Consider the following 11,322-nt stretch of genomic DNA (forward strand, 5'->3'; position numbering starts at 1 on the left):
CTCTCCGCTGCTGCATCACATCATCACCCCCCCAGCGCGGGGTCCAGCAGTGCAGGCGGGCAGGGCGTCCATCCGGCGTATGGGAAGTCGCCGGCAGCAGAGTCCATCCAGCGCATGGGAAGTAACCGGTGAGGGTCCCTGCGGCGGCTGGGAACTACCGCTACTAGTTCCCATCCATCGCAGGGACCCCACGGGTTACTTCCCATGCACTGGAGGGACCCCACTGGCAACTTCCTATACGCTGGATGGACCCCCTGCCCGTCTGCCCTACACGACCCCGCTGCCTGGAGGCTGGTCCCCGCACTGGGTTGAGGTGGGGTGGTGATGTGATGTAATGCTTCAGGGGGTGATGATGTGCAAGGGGCATGGGGGGGCTGATGTAATGTGATGCTTCAGGGGATAAGGATGTACAGGGGTGGTGGGGGTATGCTGTGATGCTTCAGGGGGTAAATATGTGCAGGGGGGGGGGGATTTGGTGCTTCAGAGGGTAAAGATGTGCAGGGGGGGATTTGGTGCTTCAGGGGGTAAAGATGTGCAGGGGGGGGGATTTGGTGCTTCAGGGGGTAAAGATGTGCAGGGGGAGGTGATTTGATGCTTATGGGGGGGGGTGATGAGATGCAGGGGAGGTGATGTGATGCTGCAGGCCATTTTACACAAGGAAAGGCAGGGCTGACCCAGGTCCAGTATAAATGGTGCAGACCCTGGTCCGACCCAGGTCGAATTGCTGTGTAAATGGGGTATGAAGCAGGGTCCAACGCTGGAAACATCCGTGTTCAAAGACCAGGGTCCGACCAGGGTTTTTGGTGTAAAAGGGGTATTAATCTTCTATACCCTCGCATGCAGAGTTGTACACATCATGCAACCAGACTGCCCCATACACACATTTGGGTATGGGTGGACCCACTTTAGCTCGACATGCATGGGGTTGACAGGGCTTAGGTCAACCCCTGAAATAAGTCGACATGGTTAAGGTCGACAGGTTCGGAAGGTCGACAGTAAAAAAGTTGATATGAGGTTTTCATATTATTTTGGCCCAAATGTCATCACAGTTGGTAAGGACACCTTCTAAGTGTACTGCTGTGCTAGCCATGCTTCGGGCTGGGTGCCTAGCTGCGCTCGCCACACTATTTCGCTCTCCCACCTAGCTGTTGTGTGTGGTAGGGCGTAAAACACCGCCTGTCAGCACGTCGGCTCGAAATAATGTGAAAAACTCACATCAACCTTTTCACTGTTGACCTTCCCTCCCAGAATCTGCCTTGGTTTTGGAATATAACAAGTGTGAAAACATTTAAGACACACTAGCAAAAAGGCAGGCATGTGTTCACTATGCTTCAGTGAAGCAATTATAGTATTTGTAGGTCATAGATACAAATGTTTCTTGCATGAAAATAAACAGGACTGTGTTGCAAGCTCATTGCAAGTAGATACACATAGAAGTGCTCCAAAATATGTAGGTACTTTATCTATCCATGAAGAGTCATTATTCTAAATTGTAAAACAAAGTTCTAAGAAACAGGTTTAAAAGACCTAGGATTAGATAAAGCAAAGATATCACATCTAGCTTATGAAACCGAGTGAGTTTAAAATACACACTAAAAAGACAAAAAGTGCACACTATGCATATGAAAGTGAAAGTAAAGCACAAATCAACTGAAACAAATCTGACAAGTATCTACTAAAAAGGTCCAATATTCAATCATCAACGGAAGGGAAAGTGGAAATCCACACAAAAAATAATTAACATTTTGCCTTACTTAAAAGAATATAATCTTTATTGCAGCGTAGTGCAAAAATAAAAATGTAACATAAATAGGCTAACACTACAGCAAAAAAGTGTAAAAACATAAATCATAATAAAATTGTCCAATTGTAACTTTTTTAAAGCTAAAATCAGCAAATGCAAGATAAACATGATAAGATGGTGGGAAGGTGATAACACCAACTCTGCCTGTTGTGAGGTAATCTCAGAGAAAAGGGTGATGTTGGGTCATCAAGGAGATCAGCGGTTCTGTCCTTCAATTTGCCCAATGTAAGGATGCTTTAGTTTCTATATAACCTTCTTAAACTAAATGGCCTTCTTATTTATTAACAGTTTCTAGTCTAGGACAGCAAATTCTGTTGCACTTTACAATTTGAAACATTTCAAACACAAATTGCATATTTACAGACAGTCGTAGAGGTAGGAGGGCGCTGCTCGCTAGCTTACAATCTACATCTTATTCAATATTGATTTTATCTAAATATTTCACTTTATAGCTTCAAAGAGTAACAATGTTATTCTTGTTAAGCCAAATGTTGCAATATCTCCTGAATTGTGTTGATCAAAATCCTACATTCAAATAATACAAACAAATGCCATCAGTAACATAACATTATCAAATAAAACGGAGATGAGAAACCCTAAGCTATTGTATTTAATAAAAAGAATACAAGAATGTAAAAACATAGAAAGTAGTAAGCGCATTATATATAAATTGTAGTATTATGGTCTGTGTTCTATTGTTTATATAAAGCACAACATTCTTTAAGGCACACATCACTAGGTCTGTAATAGCAGCAATACAACTCATTTTATTTCTTGTATTTAAAGTTTACAACGGGCTCATTCTTTCGCATCCCTAAAGAACTTTATTGTATTTTTTTCTGGGCAATATAACTTTAAAATAAGTTGCTGATCGCTATGGAAATCAATTTATGGAATTTTGTGACAAATTTAGAGACAGGGTATAATGTTTAACAGTTTGGAAAAAACTATTATAGATGCCATCTGACATTATGTTATCCTGACTAACGAGAACAAAGCATTTCTCTACAGCCATCAGAAGCAGTCGGTTTGATACAAGAGGTTAGAGATCTTGGCAGAATCTGCTTGTGCAGCCGCTATCTTGCATTCTTCATTGTTGCTGAAAGCTAAGGACAGGAAAACTAGATACACTTCTAAATTAGAAAAAAAAATAAACAAAAATATCTGTCAACATCTTCAACCCTACACACCAGGCGAGATAGTAAAAGAAAGCGCTGAGAAGGGCCCGTCTGAGCAATATTTTTTACTAGCTTTTGTCAAATGTGTACACACAATATCGTTAATGGCACCCTGCCTCATTCTGCACGTACAGACAAGGTAGGTCCTCCCTAACAACGGCCATGCAGCAGCATGCCGCCCTCCCCCCCCCCCCCCGCCCAGTGCATTATAGTAGTGTTCATTCTAGCACCCGCCATCTTTGAAAACCCATGCAGTTTCTCTTCCCTGTCTGGGGTATCACTGTCTACTGTAGTGCTTCTAGCACAGTGTGGTCTGTATATCAGCATTTATATGCAAACCAGACCTGTGCTAGAAACACCATAGCAGACAGCAACACCCCAGGCAAGGAAGAGGAACTGCATGGGTTTTCAAAGATGGCGGGTGCTAGAATGAACACTATTATAATGTGATACAGAATTTCAATGTGGTCATAGTGTCAACATTGCGATTTTACACTAAGTAAGCCCTAACCGCAGCCTTACACGGACCTGTGACATTGTGACGGTCAACATTCTCAATGTTAAATTAGGACTGACCATGTCGACATGATCACAGTCAACTTTTCTACCAGGATGACAAGCCAAATGACTGAATATGATACGGTAGTACTGCATCTGAAATGGACACTCAGGGAGGGTCATGGTCTTGTGAATTGTTGCCCAATCCCTTATGGGGGCATACACCAGGCACTTACTGAGATGCTGGGGTGGCCCATAGCCCTTTTCCACACAGTCAGTGAGCAATAAATGTGAAACTTTCCCCACCCACAAGACACAGCGGCTGGGGACAGGCTAGTTAAGCAGGGTGCCTTGATAAGGGCAGGGTGCAGTTTCCAGCTGAAACACTAAGCATTCCAGAAACATGTAAAGTTATTAATCTTGCATTTTTTGCAATTACTTACATCGTATAATCTCAGCCTTTTCACATTAGCATTTATATAGTGACAGTATATTATGTTAAACTTTATAATTAGGAACTGGTATGAAAGAGTCTCAAGTGGATAGTACTGCAGTGTGTTTTCAAAGCAATTTCTGTACTATGGCAAGGGCTACAGGTCAATACACCGGAATGTCTCTGCACCCCTTATACAAGCCTTCCATATAATAGCAGCTTATCTTCTATATTCACTCTCTCTTCCTCTGTCCAGAACATCTGCTGGGAACCATTACAATTATTTCTCTATATCCAGAGCTTCCAGGCATTACATTATAAAATCCTGTGCTATTACTGCAGCCAGATCAGCACTGTTGTAAGGGGACCCCAGTGGTGAAGCAGATGTGACAGTATGAAGCTCTCAATGTAGGAAACCGATTCTAACGATTCCCGAAAGATGCAGAGAGAACAGTTTCCAGAGTGGGGAAGACAACCAGCAGCTGTTCGACATTTCAAGGTGCTCTTAGGCTAGACCTTGGAATGGTCATGTACCTGCCCAGCAACTACCAGTAACACACTGATTAAAGATTGGAATGTGAACTGGAATGTTCTTAAAAAAAAATCCAATATAATAATTATGAACAGGGAGTTCTAAAATACACCCAAATGATAAATGCAGGATTTCAATTACATTTCAGTAACTGTTCTTAAGGAGTGTCCCATATGTTTCTCTTAAAGCACTGAAATGATTCTACTTGCAGTGAAGTGAGACACTAATGATGTATTATTAATGACAGATTATCCTCTTGTATGGAGATGGATGACTAAGTGGCAGCCACTGTTTATACAGTGCAAACCATGATGTACTGTACTTTTGAAGTCCTTCACAGATGTAGTGAGAAACAAGTGATTTTTTTGGGGGGCTCATTAATGTAAGTAAAGACACATTATTGCACCTTAAACGATCATGATTTAGTCATTTCGTTTAAAGCAAGTTGTCAAAGTAAAGATCAGATATTGTGAATTGCTAAACACAGGTAACGGATACTTTTTAAGAGAAAAATGTTCACCAATCTAGCTGCTAGTAAAGCTCCAAGTTATGTGTAAGGTATAATGCCACAGGACATTATGGTTTGTTTTTAATGGTGTGTTTTTCTACTTCCATATTACCTATTTAAACAGTTAGCTACATTTCCTATATACCAGTGGCCCTCAATTACTCCTAAGAGGTCCTGTTTAGGTGATGGTGGTTGGGATGCCAGCATCTGGAAGACCAGCACCGGAATCCCAACTACCGTCACCCAGATCGTAAATATGCCAGGATGGGTTAAGGCTTAGAGGAAAAAGGTTAATTTTAGGCCATGGGGGAGGGTTAAGATTAGGCACTAGCAGCAAAATGTAATAGCCTCCGAGTTCTACGGCCATGTGGAATGCCGGCTGGACTGAGGGGTGTTTACAGGGGCAATCACTTACAAGGCATGGTTTTGCCTTGTAGATGAATGCCCCTTTTAAAAAAAACGCACAGCTCAGCCAGCATTCCATAGGGGAATGTTTCTCCTAGTTTACAGAGTCAGTAATTACAAGACTATCTTAACATATAAGCACACTAGGCAGTTGCTCAGGGCCCAACAGTTCTTGGGGTTATTTAAACAGGGGTAGGTAGTTGTCACACAGTTAAGCCCCGTACACACGGGGGAGATATATTGCTCAGCAATATATTGCTAGCAATACATTGATGAGCAATATATTGCCCAGTGTCTCCTTTTCATCAGCGACCAGAGATGGTCGCTGATGAAAGGGAACCTCTGCCGGCGGTGTCACAGAGGTAATTAGCTGGTTGCAGGAGCAAGCTCCTGCGACCAGCGATTACAATGGGGCTGAAAACGGGAGCGCGCACCCGGCGATTTATCGCTGGGGCACACTTCCATCACTGGCAATATGGTCGCCTGCGACCATATTCCCAGCGATTATAGCCCCTATCGCCCCCGTGTGTACACGGCTTAAGAGTGGTGAGGTAGCATTCTCTTTACCTGCCTCCCCACCTCAAGGCCGACTTTGAATGGATTTCAGACTGCTGATTGGTGGATAACTGAAGCTATACGCCAATAAAAGCCAGCCTGTATGAGAGCAGTGGAAAAGTGGGATAGCAGGAGGATTAGGTTATGATATTTGTAATTGGTTCCTATAAAAGGGTGTGTTGGGGTCCCAGTGCACTGATTTGCCCAGGGGTGTCAATGCTGTTAAGACTGCCCTGAGTATTTATTCTACAGACAGAATTCGGTACTTGTTTAGTTTCAGCGTAGCATAGAGCTGCCGCCGTAAAACTAAACAAGTACCCAGAATTCCTCAAACCATGACTGTCGGGAAATCTTGAGGGTTGATTACCACTGTTACTACACTGTTCCTAGTTATTTAGCCAATTACAGAAACTACACTATAAGTTTATGGGTTTATTTAGCTCTGCTATGATATAAATCTGCACATCAACAATACGATTTTAAGCACAATGAATCTAAGAAAAAAGGGGGCTCCATTTTGCTAAACTGGAATTGAACTACTTTAAAATATTAGTTTGCATAACAAAATATTTAAACTGAAGCAGTTTACTCCCACAATGGGCAGTATTCAATTATCATTATTTTGACCCGGGGACGGCGGCAGGCAGGGAGATGGAAGCCTCCCTGCCTGCACGGGAATGTGTGGGGTTGGAAGAAGGGCTCCTGGGGACACAGGCAGCAGAAGCTGCCCCTCCCCAGAGATCTCGCAGGGGACGTGGGTAGGGTGCCGCTGCACTGGTCCCGCTCGTGCATATGTAATGAGCAGGATTAGTATGCAGTGAATATTTAATAAACAGATCCCAACCCCCTGCTGGCGAATGTGTAAAAAAAAAAGTACTTATGTAATATCTGGACTCCTGTTTTTCTTATGAGACCGTGTCCGCTCGCCACGCTTCGGGCACGGTGGCTCGCTGCGCTCGCCACACTATATAAAATCAACTCCATGCGTAGTTGGATAGTAGGGGTATGAAAAAATGGGGTGCATTTAACATGGGAGCCCAGATAATACATAAGTACCAAAAAAAATGTAAACATTTAAAATTAAATATATATTCATGTGCTGCTGAATAAAAATATCATGCCCCTTCACAGAATAAAATTACTGTTTTTTTTATACACCAAAAAAAAAAAAAAAACCTTTATTTTAAAAGATCACATTCCAGTTCACCATAAAAAGATGTCTAATGCAAAACGGTGAATCATGGCGAAAATCATGCTGAAAGCAGTTCTCCATTCTAGCATTGAATACACTCGGCAAATCCCGGGGAAAACCCCATTGAAAAATACACCAGCGAATTGCAGCGAGCATGAAGTGTAGAACTGGCCGATAGGGTGAATCATATTTTCAGTGAAAAAGATTCACCGCAAGGAGTGAAAACAGCCCGTGAACGGTGAATCGGGAGCATTGAATACTGCCCAATATCTGCTTCCAAACTAAAAATGCAATATAAAGTAATATTTGTGCTTCCCTTAAATAATGTTTCTGGGAGGCTTGGTACTTTCTTACATTTCTATAACACTCCTACTATAGCAGAAAACTGCTCAGATTTCACCATATCAGTAGAAATAGGATTATTGCCAAAAATAAAGTGTTTTCAATGTAATAAAAACCAAAATATTTAAATGTATATGTTAAGTACCCAAACAGCTGATCATCTATTTCAGCACACGAAACCAAATAAATAGAATTTACAATGAGGTGGATTTTAAGCCATAACACTTGTAGATGCGTAGCAAATTTAATGTTGCATTAACCCATTTATCTAACAATATGCACATGACAAGGATTGTGACCACTTCACATCCTGGCTACTAATAGTATCATACATTTAATAAATATTTACATTTTTCTCCTAAAATATTGATCAAGCCCCATTTATGTTTCAACTTAATCCTGAAATTTAACCCTTTAAGCGCCAATTGAATTTGTCAAAATAGGTATGCAAATTGCCAAGCAAACATTTTTATTCATCATAATTACCTGTACTGTTTACCTTATACAGGAAATAATCTTTTGTTACACAACATTTTTTATTTGAATGTATATAACAAATGTGAGCGATGCTGGCATTTTTAATGGACTTGTTGTGCATCTCTCCAACTGATATGTTGGCGCTCAAAGGGTTAAGAAGTCCGAGAGCACCTTCAGAAATGTGCGCTCTCTAGTCTAAAACCTAAAGCTTATTTAAGAGTCTCGTTACTCAACATGCATGTTGGCACATCTTTCAATACAAAATGTTAAGGTTTGTACCCCACATTCTCATCCTAATTGGCAAATGTAGAATCCAAGAAATCGTTTTCGCTATAAAAAGTTACTGCAAGTTGAAAGTTCTTGGGACAGGGGGCTGATTTATTGAGCCTGAAGAAGAGATAAAATCGAAGGCGATAAAGCACCAGCAAATCAGAACGTGACTGTCAAGTTACAGGATGGGTTTTAAGAATGACAGTTAGAAGCTGGTTGGCTGGTATGTTATCTCCTTCGATTTGATCTCTTCTCCAGAGTTAATACATCTACCCTATAGTTAACTAATCTCACTCTGAGCAAATCGCAGCACAGGCATGGAGCATAATAGAACAGCTGTGCCTTCAGGGGATGCACTTCCACACCAAACTTCAAAGCATGGTACCAACTGCCAATGCATTATGCTCAACACACAAGACCACCAATAATTTCCATGTATACTGTTATAAAGTTATGGTATACGGTTAGATTAATACTTATCTAACTGTAGTAATCATCATTAAGAGAAAGGTATCAGGGTATTAATTATACATTAAATAATTGTATTAAATACACTTTAGACAAGCTCAACGGAGAGGTACCGCCGGTCTTTTCTACCTGCTGCAATCAGAATGTACAACTGTCATGGTCTGAAGAGACCTACATGTTCTTAGATTCTAGATTTATATTGTTTGGACTTCTTATCTTATTTGCTATTTTTACCCTTATCTGTACTTGAACCTTGCTGTAACAATTGTAAATTTCTCCATTGTGAGACGAATAAAAGGAATTCTATTCTATTCTATTATTTTGCTGTTGTGATTGCTTACTAGGGTTGTTGATACATAACATTTTATAATGCTATGCATGCTCACAATACAGCTAAGAGTGCACCATCTTCACATACACTAGAAAACATTGATCCTGCTGACAGTTGGAGCAAGTGAATCACATGGGAGCTATAAAAGGAACTAAGCACCGACACAAAATGCACAATTTCGCTTTGTCTGTGTTCGGTTTTTAATTGAATGTTTTATATAGTGGTCAGCTACTGTATCCAAATTATTGAAGGCAGGGATGGGAAATACTCAGAACAAGATGTAGGACAATTATAGCCAGCAACACTTTTATGACAACTCTATGATGGATTAAGATACAGTGAAAGATTATTCTAGGTTTATTTTTTTCTATAAAGTAATGCACCAATGTACACCAAATGGGACAGACAAAGGGTATAGAACAGAAAGCTATGCAAAGGGTAATCAAGCCAATTATGGACCCTGCGATGACTACAGAATACAGCTTGTAAGAGTGCCTAGTCCATCAAATGAACACAATTATTTGAGTTGTGCTGTTCTGTTGATGTAGAAGGGAATGCACAGCTGAGAGGTGGAAATCTAAATCCTCATTTCTCCAGTGAATGTGGGATACTGCTCACTCCCGCATAGCAGGGGAGTGGATCAAAGAACGTAGACTAATAATAAATTGGCACACAATGGACCTGACAAGAGGCTGCATTCTACAGTCCACACCATTAGAAAAAACGGGGACGCAGCACAAAATGGAGCCTATTATATATTAATTAGTTCTTGTTTCTGTATACTGTATTGGAAAAATGTCTATCGGTCTCTAAGGAAACCCTTATTTTATGGTGCAGTTTTGCTAAGGACTTGCCAGGTACCTACACCCCCCCCCCTTCTCCAAGGCAGATATTGACCACCTATATATAGTTGGGGGGGGTTGCTCCTAACCCAGAACCACCAGTAATGCCCCCTGCATCCTGCACACTGGGGGCAGGCAGCCAGCAACTACTGGAAAATCAGCAACAACTACAGTAATGTGGGAGAGGAACTTAGAGGAGGGGGCATAAGAGGGCTGTAGAGCACACACTAGCAGATGGATGGGGATGGATACAGGATAAGCAGGACTGGCCGAACTATGGAGGCTCCCTGATAGGTCACACAGTCAGGGGTATCCCGCATCATGCACCGCGCCGTGCAGCCATACAATCAGGCTCAGCTCCAGCAGCAGCCCGCAGCGCCCAGTCCTGCGTGACACTGATGGATCACACAGAAATCCCAACACATTTAGCATGACGGGGGCTGCGGGCGTCTGTGAGCCGCGTACAACTCTCCTCTTCCACCGTACGCGCAGCAGGACCGGGTCCCGTCACCTCTCGGGAACTCACCGTGCTCACCGCCACCGCCGTTCGCTGCTGGGGACGCGAGACTTCCCGGCGCATCCCAGCAGCGGACCGCGCATGCGCGGGAAAGTCTCGGCTGCCCGGGGGCTGCGGGCGGCGCGAGACTTCCATTGGCGCATGCGCGGCGGCCGGGACTAGACAGTCACAAGGGGGGAACCGTGAGTTTGTGGGTGCACCTTATAACGAGGAAAACGTAAGAGCGGTGGGAGAACAAAAGCACGAGTTACCGCAGGAGAGAGGAGCCATGCACATAGCAATAGCCATCACAGGAATATACTGTTTTATAGCTGAAGTGAATGGCAGACAGGAGATGAGCTGCCTTTCCCCGGGGACACTTATATGAATTAAAATCCTGACGTTTTTAAATGGACATCAAGGGTCTGTTACCATTGTTCTGGAACCTTTTCATGGTTTCATTGCGCCACATGTGCAGAAGAGACTTCCGATCAGAGTAGTTGGATTCCGGAGCAGATTCATTTGGGAGCCGGAATTGTTTTTTTGTTTTTTTTAAACCCTGTGGTGCTCAGTTCTTACCGCAGATGCAGTATTTTTCTAATCAATTAAGAAAGTGTCTTGAAAATGGGATGCAGTTATTTATATAGCAAGTTGGGTTTTTCCTAAAATTTTATTTTTAGGAAAAAATCAGGGGGCCTGCACCAGGTGGCACTCTTCCTGAGGACTAATTGAAGATTCCAATGATCTAATGATGCCCCTTTCAGACATACAACCCAGGAATTTCCCTGTTTAGACCCGGGATTTGCTAATATGGGGACGGCCCTAAATGGAATGGGTGTGGTTTACAGTTGTAAATAATTTATATTCCATGTACCATACCAATAAAAATACCATACCAATTTTCCTTTTCAAACACTTTTTATTCAAAGAATTTAATTTTTAAGTAAAAAAAAAAAAAAACCAAGTTCAAGGCTCTTCACTGGCACAATTC

At 42.2% G+C, this 11,322-nt stretch overlaps 1 protein-coding gene across 1 annotated transcript in view; it reads right to left on the reverse strand.

Moving 5' to 3' along the window:
- Positions 1–10,515, reverse strand: part of LOC146080965 (ubiquitin-conjugating enzyme E2 E2) — a 236,220-nt gene extending 225,705 nt beyond the window's left edge. The window contains exon 1 of the mRNA XM_083188743.1: positions 10,362–10,515. Within this exon, the coding sequence (XP_083044869.1) occupies positions 10,362–10,487 (126 nt within the window). The 5' untranslated portion in view covers positions 10,488–10,515. The remainder of the gene's footprint in view (positions 1–10,361) is intronic.
- Positions 10,516–11,322: the final 807 nt, after the last annotated feature.

This window comes from Crinia signifera, chromosome 5, assembly GCF_055691185.1.
Source record: "Crinia signifera chromosome 5, ASM5569118v1, whole genome shotgun sequence".
Classification (NCBI taxonomy): domain Eukaryota; kingdom Metazoa; phylum Chordata; class Amphibia; order Anura; family Myobatrachidae; genus Crinia; species Crinia signifera.